This window comes from Archocentrus centrarchus, chromosome 14 (genome assembly GCF_007364275.1).
Source record: "Archocentrus centrarchus isolate MPI-CPG fArcCen1 chromosome 14, fArcCen1, whole genome shotgun sequence".
NCBI classification, from domain to species: Eukaryota; Metazoa; Chordata; class Actinopteri; order Cichliformes; family Cichlidae; genus Archocentrus; species Archocentrus centrarchus.
Window position 1 is genome coordinate 28,574,261 of NC_044359.1, and position 23,435 is coordinate 28,597,695.

Below are 23,435 nucleotides of genomic sequence, written 5' to 3' on the forward strand. Positions count from 1 at the left end.
TTATTATTAGTTAGTTACTGTCCAGTAAAAAGTAGGTAAGACTGGGAAGTCATATAGTATTGTTGCTTAAAAGTTAGGTCAGATTGCTCTGAAATGTAATCAGTTACTCAACACAAACTACATGGCAGTTCTTGTTAATAGTTACAAGAATTGCCTGGATTACAGATAAATTATTTAAACGTCAAACACTGAGAATGTTGCATGGTGTTGAATCATGAGGCATCAGTCGCCCTCAAAAAGCTATCCATTTTTGGCAATACTGTTATTAGTTAAAGTGCAAAAATTTTGAATCACAATAACATCTATGCCAACTTAAAAAGCATAATTAAAATATTACAGGCAGCATGGTGGCGTGATGGTTAGTACTGTTGCCTCACAGCAAGAAGGTACTGGGTTAGAATCCACCACTGGGATCTTTCTGTGTGGAGTTTGCGTGTTCTCTGGCTTTTCCCCACAGTCCAAAGACATGCAGTTAGTGGGGTTAGGTTAATTGGTGATTCTAAAGGTGCGAATGTGAATGTGAATTGATGTCTGTTTCTCTGTGTTAGACCTGCGATAGCTAGGCGACCTGTTCAGGGTGTATCCCACCACTCGCCCTATTACAGCTGGAATAGGCTCCAGCCCCACTGCGACCCTGAAAAGGATAAGCGGAAGAAAATGGATGGATGGATGGGTTATGTGATCGAGACTACATGCAATCTGTTAATACCCAAACCTGTTGCTTGTTGGGACCTATAGTCTGAAGAACTGAAGAGCGATGGCCCGAGTTTAGCCACAGACTGAGAGAGAGGAACACACGCTGACCGCCACTTTGTTTCGTTGAAACAAATACAGACCATTAGAAATGTATATTAGCGGTGAGAAAATAATGAATTAATAGGCACTAAAATTTACTTTTCAGGCCCTTAAATCCATTCAAGCTAGACAACTTTAATTTCAGCTCTTTTTTTTCGCTTAGTGCTTTTCCACACACATTTGCTCTTGAACCACATGTGTTTGTAGATCCTCTTAGGGTAGCCAGGCTTGAAATCCAATTTTGCTGAAGCTATAAAGCACGGAAAAATAAATGAAATCAAAAGTTTACAAACTCAGATGATTTCCTTCATTACTTAGAAGCCAAAAGAGAACAACTTTTCAAATTTAATGCAGGTATAGGTGTTTTGTTGTTTTTGTCACCAATGCTAATGTAAAGTTTGCTTACAAAGGAGGTACTTGTCCAGCTATTGGTCCTGCTGATGTTCTCCAGTTACCTGGTATGATAATTTAGCATGCTGTTGCACCACATCCTTTTCTGTTGAAAGATAAATAAAATTAAAGCTGAATATTGGGTGTCTACAGTCGCACGTAGATGCACTGTGTACCAACAATTTATTAAAGCAGGAAGCTACAAGAGGTATGATTAGCAGTGGAGTGACTTGAAGAGCTAATCTTAGGTTAAACACCCTGCTACTGTAAAGTGGGGGACAGATAAATTGATATGATAAATAAGTACTTTGTTCTGTTTAATCAATGTAATTTTTCTTGTTTTCTTTACCTTCCAGGACCTTTCTCCTTTTTAAGCTGTAAAAAAACACAGTAGTGCCGTATGCAGAGACAATATGAAATGTCTAAACATGAATTACCACAAGTGGCTTGCTGTTGTTTTTGGATATAACCAATGCAGTGGGAAGACCAACATCAATTTTATCTCATGAGTGCAGCAGAAACAGATACTATAACATTGTTTTTGGAGAGGAGGGTTTTTGACCTTTAGATGCTATTTCTTGTGCGAGGCCAGTAAACTGATCTGATTTTAACTAGGTGTGACATTACTGAGCAAAGGGAAGTTAATACTAATGCACATAAAACTGGTACACAGCAGCATATTATGATTGTGCCTTGATATCATATTACAGGCTGTTCTCTCTAGTCTTTGGTACATTTTGTTTTTGAAGACTGAAGATGAGCAAGCAGTGCTGTACATTAGGAAAGAGCTTTCAGGTATATCTAACATTTATAAGCATATATATATATATATTGGTATATATACACCAACTATGTTGTCATTGCAAAAGAAACACATTAATGTTGCACACCTATTTCTTATAACACAGATTTTACTTGTGAATGTGCAACACACAAAATGCACCTTTTAGTCTAGAAAATTGTGCTTCGTACCTGTAAAGAGTCCTCCATCCATCAGCCCTCTACAGGAAGCAACACCATCCATCACTGTCGATGTTAATATTGTTTCCTCTCACCTCCCAATAGGCAGCTTGTGTTTTGGTTTACAGCGCTTATGTTTTGAGACTTGTGTACTCACAGGCCCTCACCTGACTTTGCTCTTTGGCATCCACCTGCCAAAATGAATAAAAGTAATTTAAACTTTACATGCAGCCGGGATATTAAAATGCTTCTGGTCAAAAAATATGTTTGTCTCTCTTTTATGAACTCTTTTATCCTCTGCTTTACTTATAATTCATGTTTTATATTCTCATTCTTGTTTCAAGGTTGTTTTGAAATATTGAAATCACTGAGATTTGATCCAGTTAGAAGATAAATGTAGATTTTAATTGGTCTTTTTTTAAAAATATTTGAAAATGCCTTTCATTCTTAAGAGTGTTGAATGCTACAAGAGTTACAGTAACTGTCTGAGCCCACTGTCTACACTATCACAAAGAATGCTGAACACTAAAATAGAAAGCACCAGGGTAAAAAAAAAAAAAAAAAGTCAAAGCCAAAATAATAAATGCTGTCTAGCCTCTTCTGTGTATAAATACTGTCTCTACACTTGGATGCAGTTTTCCACTAAGCTTGTCATCATCCTTCAGGAACAATAATCTAATTGTGGGTATTTCTTAGTGTCTGTCCTTCCCTGAAAGAGATTCAGCCATCACATGTAGAAGCATATATCAGTTTTGCCACATTTAACACATTGCACCTATGTTGCTTCTTTCTGTTCTCCTCCATTAAGAATCCTTGACCAATTATACTTAAATTTTCTTGCTTGCTTCATCAGAGTGCACACAGAGAATACTCACATTACTCTGATTTTGGCACATCTAAGAGTAAAAACAAGAGTTTTTGTCCTCTCGCTGCGTCTTTCCAGCCAATCCAGTAAATACACAAAAAGTCAAGATTCACAAACATGTTTACTTCTTTAATCAATTAGACTCTGCTGGATTATTAAATATAATCTTTCCTCCTTATCCACCTATCCACCCATCCATCCATCCATTTTAAGCATTTGGTGGGGCTTAAACCTATCTCAGCTGTCACAGGGTGAGACTCAGGGTACAGTCTGGACAGGTCACCACTCCATCACAGGGCTTACAGATAGAAAACCACACACTCTCACACCTCCACACCTACAGCCACTTTAACAGGGAACCTACTGGAGTGGTCTGCTACCCGCTAACCCGGGCACCACAGTGTTGCCCCGATCCAAATGATGTTTTTTTGTTTTAAAATAAAGAGCTATAGCAAAATATACAGAAACAAATATTATTTGGTGGATTAAAACTACTGCTTATTCCTTGTAGTCCACATATTTGCACTCTGTCTGATAACCTTGTAGCCACAACTAAAATCACAGATGAAATATGACATTCAAGTCACCTAACAAGCTACTCACAGCAGCATGTGGAAATGAGCAGCGATCGCCTAAAGCAAGAGATCAGAATACCAAGACCATAATTTGAGATATGGCACCAAATGCTTCTGCTCATTTTCAAAAACAAGTGCCACAAAGCACTTCCATTAATACCATCCTGAAACATGATTCAGCACGACACTTTTAATCATTTGCTTTAACCGCTTTTGTCACAGCTGTTGAATTTCAAAACACAATGTTGGGTGTTGGTTTGAGACTATATGAATGTACACAAGGACATTGTCCTTAACCTTAACCTCTCTGACAGCACTTGTCACGCAGGCAACATAGAAAATGGAGCTTTGAAACAAGTGGTAAACTTAGCTATATGCAGGTCCACGTTTGGGTCAAGCTATTATTTATTATTCAGTATTTCTTATTAATTTATTAACAATTTGAACCCAAATCATGATCCTTTTCTAAACTTGAAGCAGACTGATGCTCAATCCAAACAAAACAGCAGGAGAAAAGAAGCAGCAAATGAAAGTGAGAAACATAAGAGCAAAACTCATACCAAAGAAAAAAGACATCAGTCTCATCTGGGATTTGAGCTGTATTCAAAGTGTACTTTGTGAATAATGTTTTTTTTTTTTTTCATGTCTATGAACATGAATTAATAGAGAACAATTTCTTGACTATATCACACAGTTTTAGCTATTTCATGCAGTGCTTAGACTGTGTTTTGCCACATTGGAAACAAGGTAAACTGTGTAGGACTTTAAGACAGGATTTAAATGGAGCCTGCTCCTCATTTTCTGCAAATGCCAGGAAGCTTATTTAAATGGAAGCTGACTCTGCAGGAGGACATTGCTGCAGCGTGTGAGACACTTTTAGCTTTCAGTGCATTCAAGCGAGTGCATAAAAACAATTTGGATAATTGAGAAGGATCTATTCTACATAAAGCAAAATATGTCAATGTAGAGTTTGTAAAGGACCCCCCCCCCAATTTCTGCACCAATTAAAAGGCAACTGCATGCCTGTATGTAGAAAATATATATCCAGAAGCAATCCAAAAATTTAGATACTCCAATTGACTCCTACTTGCACATTATTTGGGTGTTTTCAAATTTGCACACTTGACAAAAATAGTGCACTTTTCTTGTACTTTGTCATATTTATATAACTGCATACTGAGTGATACTGTGTTATAAATTAAGCTGGTTAGAGAAGTAGTAGAATACTTATAAAAAAATACCACAATTTCATGGTTGCAGCTTTTTAAATTAAATTGTCGTCTTTCCTTTTCAGAAATTCTATTAATTCAAGTTCAAAGTTAAAAAAAAAAAAATCACAAATGATACATCAGACTTAGTCATGACAATGAATTCTTTTTAATAACAGTAAAATTAGATCCAGCAAGGTTGTACACAGCAAGGTTAAATACAACAAAGGCTGCAAAGGTGGGTGAATGGTGGCAGAACTTTGTAGTGTAGCAAGATGATGAATGTCATTCACTTGGGCAGCTATTGGTTTAAATGTTTAACGTCTTGCTTTTGATTTCAGAAAAGTTGTTTTATAGCTAGGCAAGGACTGAGTTGTGGTCAGTTGTTTGCCTCTCATTGCTTCTGGATTGAAAAGAAAACCTCTTTCTGAGAGGAAGTCCTCATCCTTGCTGATAACCTTTAATTTTGCTGCTCAGTTTTCTCTTGAAGAAACTCTATAATCCCTATTTTTTTTTTTTTTTTTAATTTTGAATTGAACTGAATGCTCCTCTGAGATCATCTGCATGTCTTTCAATTTTTGGACAAGAGTCTCTCCAATCTCCACAGCTTCCAGGTTTTCCTCCTTAGACTGCGCGCTAAATAACTTTTCTTTCTGGAGTTCTTGATAGAGAATTTCCAACTCCTGTTTAGCTACACTGAACTCATGAGTAAGCATCTATTTTTCAGCTAGATGCTTCCTCTTTACCTCCTCAAGTTCTTGGAGAAAAGTTCTCCAACGTTGAGGGGCAAGCCACCCTCTTCTCAGTCATCGGGTGATTTTTCAAGCCTTCTTGACTCTGCAGCTCATTTTTCAGGTCCTCAGTTTCCAGAAGCATGACTGACTTCTCGGTCCTTCCTCTCAACTGAGATTAAAGCATTGTAGTTTAATATCAGCTCCTGATTCTCAAGCTGAATAGCATCAATCTGTTTTGAAAGGACCCTGATTTCACCCAGAGAAATATTACAGAAATTAGCGTGCAGATGGTTTCATTACTTATCTCCATTATCTTTTATGTTGAATGGGATTCCTAAAAACACTTGCCTTCTACTCAGTACACTGTGATAACTGTTGTTTTTTTTTCTCATACATACCTCCACCATTATTCAAGAGCATGACATAACAAATCTATGCCTTTAAATAATTCTAGAAATCTCACATAGCTCACAAAACACTAGCCCAGGCAGAGAGTGGGAGATGAGGTGAAATGCATCAAAGATTATAAAAACAAAACTACAAAACAAACAAACAAACAAACAAACAAAAAAGGTGCTTTTTGTCAAAAGCAAGGCAGCTATTTTGTCTGGCTTCAGTTTTCAGATAGTCTTTACTGTCTGATAAAGAAGGAGTTCTTGAGGCTAAAATGAACCTTTCTTGTTTTTATTTCTGGTCTAATTCAGCGTTATAACATGAGCCTCCCCATGAGATAAAGACTATTGACAAGTGTAATGGCCTACATAGGCATGTCGATCTATAACAAGTACAACGATAAGGTCGAAAATTGCCAGGGTGGTTCTTTAGTAGTATTTTTCCTGTAGGGTTGGGGAATCATTTGAACTTGAGCAAAAGGTGTCACAAGAAGAGTCACAGATGTGCACCATGCTCTCTCTCTGATATCTGGATAATATGATATACAGTGGTGTGAAAAAGTGTTTGCCCCCTGCCTCATTTCCTGTTTTTTTGCATGTTTGTCACACTTAAGTGTTTCGGAACATCAAACCAATTTAAACAATAGTCAAGGACAACACAAGTAAACACAAAATGCAAGTTGTAAATCAAGGTGTTTATTAGTAAAGGTGAAAAAAAATCCAAACCATCATGGCCCTGTGTGAAAAAGTGATTTCCCCCTAAACCTAATAATTGGTTGGGCCACCCTTAGCAGCAACAACTGCAACCAAGCGTCTGCGATAACTTGCAATGAGGCTTTTACAGCGTTCTGGAGGAATTTTGGCCCACTCATCTTTGCAGAATTGTCCTAATTCAGTTACATTAGAGGGTTTTCGAGCATGAACGGCCTTTTTAAGGTCATACCACAACATCTCAATAGGATTCAGGTCAGGACTTTGGCTAGGCCACTCCAAAGTCTTCATTTTGTTTTTCTTCAGCCATTCAGTGGTGGACTTGCTGGTGTGTTTAGGATCATTGTCCTGCTGCAGAACCCAAGTACGTTTAAGCTTGAGTACACGAACAGATGGTCTGACATTCTCCCTCAGGATCTCTTGGTAGACAGCAGAATTCATAGTTCCATTTATCACAGCAAGTCTTCCAGGTCCTGACGCAGCAAAACAGCCCCAGACCATCACACTACCACCACCATATTTTACTGTTGGTATGTTCTTTTTCTGAAATGCAGTGTTCCTTTTACGCCAGATGTAATGGGACACACCTTCCAAAGAGTTCCACTTTTGTCTCATCGGTCCGCAGAATGTTGTCCCAAAAGTCTTGGGGATCATCAAGATGCGTTTTGGAAAAATTGAGACGAGTTTTAATGTTCTTTTTGCTCAGCAGTGGTTTTCTTCTTGGAACTCTGCCATGCAGGCCATTTTTGCTCAGTCTTTTTCTGATGGTGGAGGCATGAACGCTGACCTTAACTGAGGCAAGTGAGGCCTGCAGTTCTTTGGACGTTGTTGTGGGGTCTTTTGTGACCTCTTGGATGAGTCGTCACTGATGCGCTCTTAACACTGATGCGCTCTACAGGAAGGGTCAGAGCAGACTCTACCTGCTGAGAAGGCTGAGGTCTTTTGGAGTGCAGGGGACACTCCTGAAGACCTTCTATGACTCTGTGGTGGCATCAGCCATCTTCTATGCAGCAGTATGTTGGAGCAGCAGCTTGTCTACAGCTGAGAGGAAGAGGATAGACAAGCTCATCAGGAAAGCCAGCTCTGTCCTAGGATGTCCTCTCGACTCAGTGCAGGTGGTGGGAGACAGAAGGACTCTGACCAAAATAACATCACTGATGGACAAGGTCTCCCATCCCATGCATGAAACTGTTGCTGAGCTGGAGAGCTCCTTCAGTGACAGACTGCTGCATCCTAAATGCACAAAGGAGCGTTACCGCAGATCCTTCCTCCCAGCAGCTGTAAGACTTTATAACCATCACTGCTCCCAACAAAAACCACAATAGCCTACACAATGTAGGATAATATATAATATACTGTAAATAGTCCGGCCTGTTAAGGTTCAACACACAGGCACATCATGTACATTGTATACAGTGTTATTATTAGTAGTATTAAGGTTAATATTGTTTGTTGATTTTATATATATTCTTTTCTTAATAGTGTGAATTATTATATCTTTATTTATATTTATAATAACTGCGGCTGCTGTTACACCCAAATTTCCCCTCTGTGGGACAATAAAGGCTGTTTCTTCTTCTTCTTCTTCTCTTCACTGCGCCCTTGGGGTAATTTTGGGCGGCCGGCCACTCCTGGGAAGGTTCACCACTGTTCCATGTCTTCGCCATTTGTGGATAATGGCTCTCACTGTGGTTCGCTGGATTCCCAAAGCTTTGGAAATGGCTTTGTAACCCTTTCCAGACTGATAGATCTCAATTACTTTCTTTCTCAATTGCTCCTGAATTTCTTTGGATCTCGGCATGATGTGTAGCTTTCAAGGATCTTCTGGTGGACCTTACTGTGTCAGGCAGCTCCTATTTAAGTGATGTCTTGATTGGGAACAGGTGTGGCAATAATCAGGCCTAGGTGTGGCTAGGGAAATTGAACTCAGGTGTGAAAAACCACAGTTATAGTATGTTTTAACAAGGGGGGCAATCACTTTTTCACACAGGGCCATGATGGTTTGGATTTTTTTTCACCTTTACCAATAAACACCTTCATTTACAACTTGCATTTTGTGTTTACTTGTGTTGTCCTTGACTATTGTTTAAATTGGTTTGATGTTCCGAAACACTTAAGTGTGACAAACATGCAAAAAAACAGGAAATGAGGCAGGGGGCAAACACTTTTTCACACCACTGTACCTATGTGTGCATTTCATGTGTTTGTCGCTACATGCTGGTTGTGCGTTTGATAGAGCAAAGAGCAAATGCATTTGAAGATTTCTATAGTTAGTCTTCTTCTAACTTCTTTTACTTCAAAACTGTTGTTAAGACATACTGGGGTAATTTTCTCACAGTACTGTAACTGGCTACAGATTTTAAAGTTGTAGTTCTTGCTTCACCAGCAGCTCTCTTCTTAATTGACTCCACCATGGAGTAAATGAGAAGAAAATGAAAAGATAAATTACTCTAATGGAAGGAAATGAAGTGTGAAAATAGACATTCCTCCCAGTATTTTTCTAGGATGCAGAGCAATAGTAAATTGAAATACAACAAGGCTTTAGCTTCTACATAAGACAGATCCTATCACGATTACAGAAGATGATGTGATTTTAATGCCAGACATTTGTAAAACAAGACACGTATTCATTTATCCTTTTGTTCTTGAGCCAAAGAAAAGCTGGAAAATTTAAAAAAAAAAAGGTGTCAATTCAAAATAGCTGATTTTTTTTAACTGAATTCAAATAATATTCAGCTCTTTATTGCCAATTAAAACACCTTTTATGTTCTGCTTTGTTTAACAATGACCTGTTACCACCTGCAGCCTAACTGCTCTACAGTAGGTTTCATGCAAATAGTAGTGATGGGTAGAGCTGTTTTTGTTCTACTCCAGCTTAAAGGTCAGGTCTTATGAGCTTCATGGCACCATTAAGACACAGTTTGTTTAAAGGCTGTCTGAAGGACGATGTTCAATGAACCGAAACACAGAGAGGCGAGAATAAATGAAAGGGAAAAGTTATGGTTCCGCTCAATGAAGTCAAAGGTCAGATGAAGGATAAGAGCATGTCTGTGTCTCATCTCAATATGCTGTTATCCTCATGACTCAAAACTCAGACAGACTGTACATGGAAAATGTGATGCTTTGCAATGGGAATGTCAGTGCAGTCACGGATACGCTATTCTGCTTTTAGACATAAATTACTGTGTGAGAAATAAATCGTGACTTTTCTCTTCTGTTTTCTGAGTGGCTTAATCCAGTACTCAATTTAATTTTCCTCATTTCCTCCCTTCTACCTTTTGTTTGTTTATTTATTTCCCCTTTCGTGCACCTGTCACACCCACAAGGAAAATTAAAAGATCAATTCATTAAGTTGAGTAATGGAATCATTTATCAGTTTCACCCCATTATTTCCTCCAGCCTCCCCTCGCTTTTTGCAAACAAGTGTAGAATCTGCACATACTGCGGGAAATGGAGTCAAAGTCAGCAACAGGAAATTCTTGCCTTAGCATTACAATGAATTCATGAGTGCAAACCTCCACTGAGAATCCTAGAAGGAGTTACGTAGAGACCTGAAGCCCTTGTATCCGAGCCCAGCGGAAGTGGCTTATTGATTTGCTTGTCTAGTGGCTCTCTGTAATAATAAGGAAATAAAGCCCCTGGATATTAGGAGATTGATGTCAATCAGCAGCCCTGCCTCAAGTGTGGCTTGTCCCATCTTATTAGTGCTCTCTCCATGCACTGAGTGTTCACTGATGACTCCATTTATATGCAACTGAAGAGATGAGGCTGTCTGTTGCCATCTTGAGGAGCGTTCCCCAATGATTGCTCACTCTGTCATCTTAGTCAGTGTAGTCTGAGAGATTGTCATGGATCCTTGGACAAAGCATGATCTTGTGCCTCCACTGTAAATGATGCACATCATCAGGATGGCAGGAAAATCTTTATTATAATTGGCCCTGTTGGCCATAGAAGTGCAAATATACTTCATATTCTTGGTTTTCTACATGCTTCTACATGCTTATGTTAGCCTACTCAAAAATAAATCATAGCACGGTTGAAGTGTATGTAAACATTTCCCACCATTTAACATGTGTCAGGGTGACCTCTTTAAAGAATACAGAAGACACACTGACAAATTTTACTGAATCATCCTCGCATGTTTAGATTATTTTATCATTTTCAGGTGTTCAGTTTTGACAGCACAGCTGGCGCGTCACAATTGCATGATGTAACGGGCAAAAGACCACAGCAAATTTCTTCAGGAGCATACGAGCATAGTCCACAACTCTTTAAACTGTTTCCTTCCACTCTGATGAGTCCCTCTCATAAATGTGTACTGAATGCGCTCACAAAGGAAACATGTCACTAACTAAATTTCCCCTGGGACAATAAATGGCATTTTATTGTACTTGTGCCACTGCTCTGAATAATATCACAGTAATGTCATTCTGTAATGGCAATTACAACCTTAATTTATGAATTAGCTCTAATTAACCAGCTACAGTGTGGCACGATATGATTCAGTTATACACGTAAACTCTTTAGTGTGCTGCTTGGTTGCTACTTTTAGCTGTTTGATGTACAGAATTTATTTATTTTACCTGAGGTGCAGAAACATCAGCTAAAGGTCACATTTTTTCTGAAAGTACACTGGCTATGCCAGTACATTAATGTACATTTACACACAATTAGTCAATCGATTTAAATTGGTTAGTAGCGTTTTGAGATTGTATAACTGTGCATGGAAATCAGTACAGTTATGTGAAAAAGAAAGTTTGTCACAGGACTCTCTGCAGTCCTGTGAAAAACTAAGTACACCCTTACTGCTTCCATAGGAATTAAGAGAGTAAGTAGCATCCAGGTGCTGCTGATTAAATGCAGTCGATTAACTGGTCATCGAGAAGTGTGAGCACCTCTATAACAGCACAGGTTTTGGCATTTTGCTGCTTTGGAGCATTCAGGTGTGCATTCAGAAATCTTCTTCTGTCTAAAAAGAACACGACAGCACAGCTTAGGTTTGCAAAGTTGTATCCAAACAAACCACAAGACTTCTGGTACAGTATCCTTTGGACAGACGAGATCAAAGTGTAGATGTTTGGTCATGATGCACAACACCACAGAAAACCAAACACAGCATATCAGCACAAACACCTCAGTCCAACCATCGAGAAAGACGGTGAAGAGGTGATGATTTGGGCTTGCTTTGCAGCCGCAGGACCTGGGCGCCTTGCAGTCATTAAGTCGACCATGAACTCCTCTGTATACCAAAGTATTGTAGAGTGACATGAGGCTGTTTGTCTGACACCTAAAGCTCGGCTAAAATTGGGTCATATAACAGGACAATGATCCCAAGCACACCAACAAATCTAAAGCAGATTAGCTGAAAATGAAAAGAATCAAGGTGTTGCAATGGCCCAGTCAAAGTTCAGACCTCAACCAAACTGAAATGTTGTGACGGGACCTTAAGAGAGCTGTGCAAATGCCTGTAAACCTCAATGAACTGAAGCAATGCTGTAAAGACGAGTTGGCCAGAATTCTTCCACAATGAAGTGAAAGACCGATAAAGTCACAGAGAAAACTACCTCTTCACTTTATTGTTGCTAAAGGTGGTTCTACAAGCTACTGAATCACAGGGCATGCTTATGTTTTTCACGTGAAAACTTTCTTTAACACATGACTGTAAAAACCAGGTCTACCTGCCATTACCAAAAATAACAAAACAACATTTGCGTTACATTTAGAAACCGTTTATTCCGATGTCACTTTAATAAAAATCATTTTTTCTGCACTGGTAGAGGAACTGTTATCATCATTTACGTGAGAAATTACAGTTCAGGTTGTTTGAGCAGAACGTTAGTTTTGCTTAGACACTCCGACCACTTTGGAAAAGCTCCCAGTGAAACAAACAAACAAACAAACAAACAAACAAACAAACAAACAAACAAAACATTAAGCAGGATCCTGGTCATGCTGTTGACCTGAGCAATCACTTATGGCTTGGACACTCTGGCTCTTCCAGTGAAATCAGTGCTCATTAAAAGTGAAGATCCTCGACACAATTGCTGAGCCAGACTGAAACAAAGAATTATTGAAGGGGAAATTTAAATCACAGACATTGTTTGCTTTCATTATAGCATTACATAATTACTGATTTTAAATGCAAGCATTATTTTAGTGATGTACAGTAGGTGGTTTGAAGTAGAACTTTTAAACCCTTTCTTTTTCATATTGAAAATAAGAAGTAAATTGATTGATTAGATTTCTTCAAAATGATTTCTTTGATTAACTGTTCAAATGATAAAAGTGCACATAGCATATGATTTTAAAATGCACAAATACTAATAGAAATGGTGCTTAAAATTCTGTTTCCTTCTGTTGCTCCAAACCTCAACTGTAAACACCCAATTAAGGTCTGGAGATTAGAACAATATGGTAGCAGTGCTTCTCTGTGATCACCACGGTGAGGTCTTCAACCTGTACACATTGATTCTGTATTGATCTGTGTATGAGAAACTCTTGTTTAACCCAGTCTTCCATTCTCACTCTACACATTCACTCAATATTCTGACTGGAGGGCAGCAAATAGATGGTCCAAATCTGCTACAAAGACAGAGACAGAAGGAGAGAGAGATAAGACAGCAGGCGGCAGGGTTTAACAGTCACAAGGAGCAATTACAGTAATTCTGGCAAAAATAAATAAATGAATAAAAAAAAAAAAAAAATCCCTGACTTTACTGTGCAGTGTCTGTGTGCGTGTGTCTGAGATTCTTCTGTTTGAAATTCTGGAAGGCCAGTCTTATAGACTTCAATCATTTATGAAGATCTCCCTTTAGACTCTTTATTCTCTCTGGTAGAATGACATGTCAAATATGCTTAGTTCGCCTTTATAGCGCCATTCTTGTTCCCCTTGTTCTGACAGAATAAGGCTACAAGGAAATGTTTCGCCTCCATCTTAGAACATCAAAAGATCTTTGAATTGCTTCTGTCGCCAAGAAAGATGAATGTGGTGTTGTCGTGTTTGTCAGTAAAATGTAAAACCATGTGTCAATTCTGTCTGCCTAGGAGAGGCTTTGTAATAAACACTGTTTACTCTTCCTCTTGAATAGCCCAATCAACCTTTTATCAATGTGGCGGATGGCGGTAAAAGTACTTGGCATCAGCAAAATGTTACAGAGGCTTAGATCTACTTTCGAAGTTTATGAGCAAACCAGAGTGTCTGGTTTGGCACAGCAAAATGTCAAATTTATTCAGACACTTTTTTAAAAAGCTGAATGTATGTTTCCTGTTGTGGAAATCCATAGAAAATCAATAACAACAAAGTTGATTTTGCAGGGGGAATGTTTACCACCTGGAAAGTCTACAGCAAATATTTCATATGCAAGAAAGTGACTGGACTTTTTGATCAATACACCAAAAAAGGGCCAGTCGATTGAAGAATATGCAAGCTTTATAATTTAATCAGATGTGAAGAAAGAGGATTAAACAGACAGAAGTTTGCACTGAAACAGGGTCACGACTGTTCAAATGACTTCTTAATAAGTCACACAAGCCTAGAGACGAGTGGACGACCCTCTGGCAACCTCTGGCCACTTGGGAAATATTCTGCAAACAATATAAAACATGGATCTCGCTTCTGGGTCAGAAAGCTGAAGCCTTAAACATGCATTCTGACTGAAAGTCAGCAGATGGTGATAGATGTCATTGCAAAAAAGACTTCCAATCTTTACTACTACTGTTGGGTATTTGTGACTTGCTAAATAAACCATGCCCAGAGAACTGAGAGTGCAGTGACTTTTTTAAAGCCAGTTTCATGCTAATGATTTCCAGCAAGCACTCACAGAATGCACAGTTTTCCCTAGCAACTTGTGATTACCGGGAGGTGGGGGGTGCTGATGGGGGAGTCACTGATCAGTCTTTCGGCCTGTATGAATGAGGCTTTAGCAATCGATTTCACAGTGAATGCCAGTTACCTCCAGCAACCACTCACAACTAGGTGAGGAATACACATTTTCCCCTCACTTCCAGTGGTTGCCAGATGATTGCTGACAGGCCTTTAGGCCTGTGTGACTTTTGATTTCAAACTTAGACCCTGTCATCTTCTTGGAGTGCTGTAATAGAGGCTCTCACATAAGAATATCTCATTGATTTGCAGCCACAGTGTCAACAACATCCTTTCATCTGTAAGTGTGAAAAGTGTGCCGGCAGCTATTCTGCCTCATTAAGACAAACTGTCACCCCAAATGCAAGCTAATTAAAGTGTCAATGCTGACAGTATTGTTTCATGTAGACATATGTGTATAAAAGAGGATAACATGAACTTGCAAACCCCTAATAAACCCTGCATATCATTGAAATGGTACCAGGCCAACATATCAAATGTTGAAAGTTAGATTTTTGAAAGAAAATGAATATGATATAGATATAAATGATAATAGATGATCGATGGTGATTAATGCAGTTTCTCCCTGACTGAAAGAGTGCCTTCTAAAGCTAAAAAAAAGAGGCAAAAAGAATATTAGACTACAAGAACAGGACTCGGAAAAAAGGTCCTTTTAAGAATTTTTATCCCACAACAACACTACGTCTTCTCAGTCTCAGCATCGAGCTTTCATGCGTGCAGAGTGCAATTAAGGAATTTGGTTTTGATATTACTGTCTGTTGTGTACAGGATCTTAAAATGCCCTACATGATAGCAGAATTTAAATATTGTAGGGTCTATACCTTATATTATAATATAAAGCACCTCAAGGTGACTGTCGTGATTTTGTGCTGTATAAATTAAACTGAATTGAATTTAAATAATGTACAACAAAAATATGTTAAGTACTAAAAGGTTTTAGACTTTAACATAGAAGATGCATTCTGCATTTTGAAATACTCCTGTACAGTAATAAAATCACTATATTATATTTATTATATTTATACCATCCTATTGACTGATTTATTATTGTTAAATTTATTATAGCGAACAGCATTACAGTATGTCATAGTTCTTTCTTCAACTCCCACACACACGCGCGCACACACACACACACACACACACACACACACACACACACACACACACACACACACACACACACACACACACACACACACACACACACACACACAATGAACTGATTAAAAATAGCAAAAAAGAAAAAGTGTGGAAGAATTATACAAGAGGAGAGCCTCTCACCTCATTAGGCATAATTTTGGAAGATTATAGGCTGGCAGAGTTGATGATTCTATAATGAAACTGTCAAAAAGAAATACTGCTCTCGTATACTGTGTGTTGCTCCTATAGATCACTGGACTGTAATATTTTGCTTAATATAACTATATTACGTTTTTTTTCTCCTTTTTAACTTTCAGTTGCAAAGGACAGTAACAGCATCAGTAAGAGGACACTGGACCTAGACAGGGACCTCTTCACACGCTTATCAACACAGGACACAGAAAGTGAAGTCCAGTCAATCACTACCGTCTCACCAATGAATCTCCCCAACCACCAGCCGGTCTTCAAGAGCCTGCTGCTTCATGAGCATCTACTTACAAGGAACTTCCAGGGGGACCAGCATTTTTTCAGGAAGGACGGCTCTGTGGCTGCATATCCCACCATGCCAGGCTCTGTGTCAGCTCCAAATGCAGCAGACCTTGTCACTCAACTTGTGCCCCATGAGGATGCTCCAGCTTTCTCAGATATTGCCTCTACTGCCACTTTGGCTGCAACATCACCACTGACTACATTTTCCCCCACAACACCGGTGGTACCCATGTCTATCTCTCAAAATAAATCAAAGGAGAAGGCCAGGGGGACTGACAAGGTTGAGCCAACAACACACTCCCTTACCACCCAGGTGACACCAAATAATAAAGGTTCAGGCAGCGAGAACAGAGGAGTAGCTTCCTCATCTTCACAGCAACGTCAGCCTCAAAGTTGGGGTGCTTTTCTGGAAGAGGCCACATCACGGAAGATGGAAAAGGGGGAAGCTAGTGAACTGGCAAAAAACAAAACCAGCCCTGGTCATCAGCTCCACAAGCTCACTTTGGCCTCTTCTGAAAAAGAGACCACAACAATGTCCACAACTGTTACCACAACTACCACCATCACCACCATGCAACCATCAGGTAGGCAAAGTCATATTTTTTCTCTGACTTTCAAGGATGTACCATACTGAGCAGTACATTTACCCTTAAATATAACACATTTCCCAGAGGAGAATAAAATTAAGCTCCTCAGATCCTCAGCATCGCTCCTGTCCATTTTGCATTCTGTACACAACTATTCATCTTTCCAACAGAGATAACGGAGTTGCTCATGTGTCAAAAACAATCTGATTTTTCCTGATGTGTCCTGCCCGCCCTTCCCACTGTCCACAGAGTGCTGAAGGCCCAGATGAGTAGTGTCAGAGTGGATCTCTGCAGAGATAGTTAGAGGGTTATAGGGCTAGGGAGACACAGGTGGGCTGTCAGAAAGATCAGTGATCCGGGAAAAAGGGAATCACTTGTCATTTTACTTTCTCCCACAGAGCCGTGTAGTCTGAATTTCACTGACCCTGAGGGTAACATTGAAATCCTACAGCAACTTGACTCTGGAGTGGAGTGCAGCTACTTGATTACTGTCTACCTGGGATATGGCATCGAGGTTCAGGTGAGTGATGAAGGCTCGCAATAAATATGTTATTAGTAATTTGAAATTTCTGATGAAGTGTCTATTTGGTAAGTTTTAAAACTCCATTAAGTAGCCAACTGAGAGGAGGCTAAAACCAGCTGTAACCACAGCACTGCAATAACTTTGGCATAAAATATTAGGTATGCAAATGTAACATGTACTGATATTGTCAGGGGGTCTGTGTGCGTGCGTGTGTGTGTGTGTGTGTGTAAAGGGTCTAATTGCAGGAGGCTGAAGGCTGAAAAAACACAAAAGGCAATGAAAAACACAGGGGTGCACGTGGGGAAAAATAAAGGATGCTATGACAAGTACTCACTCTGCAGTTTGTTAAGAGGAAGAGAGGACAATTTATAAACAGAGGGCTGATTAGGCTTACTGTCTGTCTCTCCCTGATACAGTGCAATCAGGGAGAGACAGACAGTAAGCGTAACTAACACAGGACATGAAAGAAGGCAAACCTTCAAAGTAAAACAGGAAATAACTAACATAATGAATACTAACACTTAACAAGAAGTCAAAGAAACAACCTAAGAGAAATATACTGAACATGGAGACAAGGAGACTCACACTAAACATGAAGGAAGAGACAAGGGAACACTAGAGATCAAAAGCATAAGCACAGAAAGACAGATACACAGATATGAAAACACTGAAGGAACTAAAACTACAACAAAAATTATCAAGACATGAACCAAAACACTGGATTACCAAAACTGAAAGTCATCAGGAATCATAGACTCAAAATCACAAGAAGGAAGGTAGGAACAGAATCACAACAGGAAGCCCAAGGGTCAACACACACACACACACACACACACACACACACACACACACACACACACACACACACACACACACACACACACACACACACACACACACACACACACACAGATCAAAACTCCAAACTCTGGATTAACAATAGTAACTAAACAGAAACAAAGGGACAAAGATATTCAAAAAGACTTAAAATTCCCCAAACAACACAAAACTTTTTTTAAATACTGAAAACAGCTGTCAGTGTTTGGAGAGACTGAACCAAAATACTAACTCTGCAGTCTGTCAGACCAAAACAATTAGCTGAAAAAGGCTATAAAGCTCAGTGGAGCAGGGAGGAAATGCATAATTGTCTGTGGGTTTGTCAGAGCGACCCAAAAAAACATGTTCCATTGTTAATCTAAAAATACTGATTACAGCCATTTCAACCTGAACTGTGCTTTCTGAGGCTCTATAAAATGCTTATTAAACCAGTAAAGAGCAGTGACATATTTTGGTTTAGTTTAAGCAATAACAGTCATTTCTGGTCTTGTGTGGGTTGATAGAGATAGAAATGCAATGAATTACTGGGGTGAGTGGGTGGATGGGGACAGAAGTGACGGGGGTCTGTCTCGTCTCAAGTTGAATGTTTGCCTGGTAAGTCTTTTCACAAAAGGTTATAAAAATTAACTGTCAGTGTATGCGTTCCCTGGCATTTGCAATTCTTCAAACGCCTCATTTACCACTGGAGACTTTAAAATGTGTGAGCTTTGTCTTGCTGCCTCTGGGGGGCGAAGATAAGTCTTGACAGAGTATATGTTTGAGAGTGTGCTTTTTTTTTTTCTGAAAGCTTCCTCTGGATAACTTAAGGAAATCTTGAAGCACTTATAAGCACAAACACACTTATGTGCACATGTGCATGCATATTCACACGGGCATTTGATGTATCAGCTTTTTGCTTTCACAGCTTCTGCAGTGCTTTTTGGCAGAACATTTCTTAAACTGAAAGGCTCTAAAGTTAAAGTATATAGACTTTTTATATTCACACATCAACCAGGTGTGATAAAGGAATAAGATGAAGCCATGTATTTCAAACCAACAGACAGGGGGCCACTTGTCCCCCTCTTCCTCCTGCAGACAAGCTGATTCTGATCTGATGGCAAACTTACAGACAATTGCTTGGCACGACTGAAGAGATTGAGGAAACAAGGTCCCTGTTCCTTGCGAATGCATGAACTGACTGAAGGTGGGGAGATAGAGATTGAAATCAAGCATGTGTCACGCCATGCCTTTTCATCAGCAGTGTGTGAAGCTGTTCTTCAAGGAGCCGATCCAGGTTTGGAAGGTTTCTGATGGAGGAAAAAAAAAAAGATTATCACAAAGTAGGAAGGTGGAGTAGCAGTGTCCTCATACAATCATATGCAAGGAGAACAAAATTCAAAATTGCGATTGTTTTTACACTTTTACACACTGAGTAATTTGTACAAGCAAGCAGGAAAAGACGGCACACCTTCAGGAGCAATGAGGCTGCATTCACGCTAACTTTGAAAGGGCACACAGTGTTATGCAGTTATTTAAAAAAATAATGCATTACACATTACTCATGACATTTTTTTTAATTACATTACTTAATTATTCCCTGGAGAAAGTAATTAGTTTCACTGCACATTATACTGCTTTTCCATAACATGACCTGAAATGCATTGGGACATAATTACCAGTTGACAATATAAACCTCAGCCTACAGTCCCACACCCTGACACCAATCTTCAAAGTTAAAAACCAGCCCAAAGAGACTTTAAAGTGATCGCTGCTGCGACTTCTGTAGAAACGTGCTTCAAGCCTGAATGCTCATCACTGCCTTTGTTTGCTGAAGATCAGTCTCTGGCTGCTGGGCTGGGGTCGGCTCACACTGAGCTTCAACATCACTCTGGCTCCTTTACTAACCTTGCGTTAGCACAATGCAGTTGTTTCTGTCCTAGATAGAGTTTGCGCTTTGCCGCCATGCACCTCTCCTTTTGTGCAATAAAACTAAAAGTAAAGTCCATATCTCCATTCCTCAAAAGTTGTAGACCGCTGCCACCATGTCCCTCCTCCCAGCACATTAACTTAAATCAGCTTCAGCTTGTCGCACAAGTGTGCAGAAAGAAAAAGACATGTTTGATGTTTTTTCTTTACATCCGCCCATCCTGCTGACAACTGAAGAACCTTTTTAACACAAGTCACAACATAATCGCTACTGTAATGTGATTACTGAATTTCATATAGTAATGGGATTACAGTAAAAAAAAGTAATGGGTTACACCCAGCGCTGGTGTTGAGATGGTCAAAATACACTTCACTGGAGTTTAAATAATTTCAGTGTTCAGAAAGCATCAGAAGCAGACTATGTTCTGGTATGTACTGCATACTGTATATGAAAAGGCAACAGGACATACAGTTGGGGAAACCAACCTGATTTTATTAACATTAGAGTTCATGTGGGAAAATTGTTCGAATCTTGAATTATTTCCTCTAATCACTCTCTTCTTCAAATGTTCCAATCCTTCATTGTTATTTATGACACTGTGACATAAGCTCACTAACAAGATAGAAATATAATTCTTTCCTTGAATGACACATATAAAGAAAGAAAACAGATCCAAACTTTCAATGAAATATCTTTTATTGGGGCATGCTTTGATTTTGTCTTGTCTCAGGATAGTCACATTTTAACAGTGAATAATAATAATAAACTAGAAGAACACTCAGAAAAAAACGGGGTTTTTGCAAAGCAACTTCTTGGCTCAAACATCATTAACAACAGGAGTACAATCAGATAATAGCTCTCAATAATGCTTATTAGGACTTTGTAACACACGCTCACATTCTGAAACAGCTGGTGTCTTCTTTGCACACACCCCTTCGTGGAGCCCCACTGGGGAGGTTTTCACTAAGATGTCATATTGCAAATCATCAGCTGGTTGTTTAAAGGGGAGGGTGTAAAGTTGGTCAGCCCTCAGTGACTCGCTAACAACCCCAAGCATGTGCCTCTCCACAAGGTTTTGAAATTCTGCATTTTTTTTTTTTTTTTTAGTAATTCTTCTAACAAATGAACAGACCATAACATACTATTGTTGGCAGGGAAGAGATTAAATTACCAGTCATTGTCAAAAAAACTGTTGATTGCTTTCACTTTTCTGATGAGCCTATTTGCAATAATTACATATTGATCTGTGAAGGGATCACACCTTCCCCTTCAGTTTCTCTGGCTGGGCTATAGATTTGTTAGTTTGTTAGAAACATACAAAATAACTCCTACCTGGGTTAAAAGCTCTTAGTGCCCACTTTCTGAGCTGTGTACTGATGCAATTTACTTTACCAACCATTAACATAGACTGAATGCTGCACACTTTGTAGCAGAAGAGCTGTAGTAGAGACATCCATCACGGTGTGGTATGGAAACTGCACCACTCAGGACAGGAAGGCTCTCCAGCGTGTCATCAAAACAGCACAATTCATCTGTGGAGCTGCCTTCCCATCACTACAGGACACTTATAATACCCGGGTAATAAAGAGGGCACACAACATCATCAAGGACCGTACCCACCCACAGCACACACTGTTCACACTCCTGCCGTCTGGCAGACGTTACAGGAGTGTAAAAGCAAGAACAACCAGACTAAAAAACAGTTTCTATCCACAGGCCATCAGGCTACTGAACCACTGACTGATTACCAAACTGTGATTACCTGCCTTTCTTTCATCTGTATATATCTGTATATATTGCACTTGCTTTATTATTTATTTATTTTTATTTTCTACTTTTACTTTCCTAATATACTAGTTCTTAAATTTTATTTTAACTTAGTTGCTTATTTCAATTGTTTGTAAAGCAGTCGCAAGTAAGAATTTCATTGCTCAGCATAACCACAGTGTTTTGCGGTGTACATGACAATAAACTTCTTGAATTATCATGGAAAGGCCTCTGTTCTAGAAGGTAACCATCATTATAGAAGGCAAGAGAGGAAAATTAGATGAAGAAAATAATATGAAGGGCAAATATGGAGACTGTGATAAATATTTATATGTTGCTGTTATGTACCTATGGCTCAGAAAAAACATAAACAGCACTCAGAAACCTCTCTGAATTCTACCAGCAGTGAAAAAAAAAAATCTCACAGAGATTGGTGGGGAATAAATAAGCAAGATCAAACCTTTTCTGTATTTAGTCAATACTCCTTTCAGCAGTCTGGCATCTTGTGAGAGAGGGAGGATGAAAAATGTATTACGAGAATTTACTGCCCCCAGCCACACTGTTCAACCCCTCTGCCACAGCTAACAGAATATAATGCATCGCCCCATCTGGTGATTCTGAACATATAACGAAAATTTTTTTTTTTCAGCAGAATAGCTGCAAATACTAAAAGGCTTCTTTAACATGTCCTTTAGCACAGAAGTAAACTAATGGTCAGTAAAAAACAAAGTGCTTTTGAAAAGGGCAGGATACTTTGACATTACCCTAATCAGATGCAGCATTTCTTTGTTAAACATGCTGGTATTTAAAAGGCGAATACACAACAGGATGACAGCCTGTGCAGTGTATGAGCTGAATATAAGATATAAAGTATTGATTTTTATTTGACATTCACGCCTACTTTATGAGGTTAGCTGTGATGAATACCTTTAAAGTCACAACACTGGGGAGACGTTTTTTTTATGGGTTTAATTTCATCCATCCTGGACTCTGAAACTGTAGTTTTAAATGTGAAAACAGGAAGAATTCGGATTCATTTTTCATTGTGCTTGATTTATCTGAATAAAGGCAGACATTCAGACTCTGCTGGGATGTAGAGCTCACAGTCTATGAATCATATCAAATCAACAGGAAAAAATGAGTTAGCCCCTTTTCCCACTGTACAAATACACATGGAGGTGATTTATTTATTTATTTATTTTTTGTGTGTGAATTAGTGATATCTAAAACACATTTTTTCTCTATATCAATTTCCACTTCTTCTCCACAGGCACTTTTGCAAAAAAAAGGTTTTAGTGGAGGACGGATGGAGGTTTTCCAGAACTGGACTGTGACATTAAAGTGCTTAAAATCTGTTTTGGTGCTTTCCTTTTTGTTTGTATATTTATTTTATATTTGATCAAATAAATCCAGTGGGTTAGCTAGCTATCAGTACTTTCCACGCCATCTGTCCTGCTCTGATTTCTGTTCCTCTGCTCACTGATCTACCTGCCTGGGTCTCAGACAGTAACCATTTAAGGCTATGTGCAGGTTGTCTCAGTTCTGTCTCATTCCATATTCTGCATTCTACCTCAAAGCAGCTGTATTGTGTGGGAAGCACTGGTTAATGCATTCTTGGAGTTAGAAACCTATTGCCAATTTGTCCCGCTGCCATGAAGGCTGATTATATTAGTG

The 23,435-nt window shown here is 39.1% G+C and overlaps 1 protein-coding gene across 3 annotated transcripts in view; it reads left to right on the forward strand.

The window, feature by feature from the left end:
• Nucleotides 1-23,435, forward strand: part of LOC115791704 (seizure protein 6 homolog) — a 109,098-nt gene that overhangs the window by 36,904 nt on the left and 48,759 nt on the right. For all 3 annotated transcript variants that reach the window (XM_030745913.1, XM_030745914.1, XM_030745912.1), the window contains exons 2-3: nt 15,970-16,725; nt 17,127-17,248. In XM_030745913.1, coding sequence (XP_030601773.1) covers nt 15,970-16,725; nt 17,127-17,248 — 878 coding nt within the window. The remainder of the gene's footprint in view (nt 1-15,969; nt 16,726-17,126; nt 17,249-23,435) is intronic.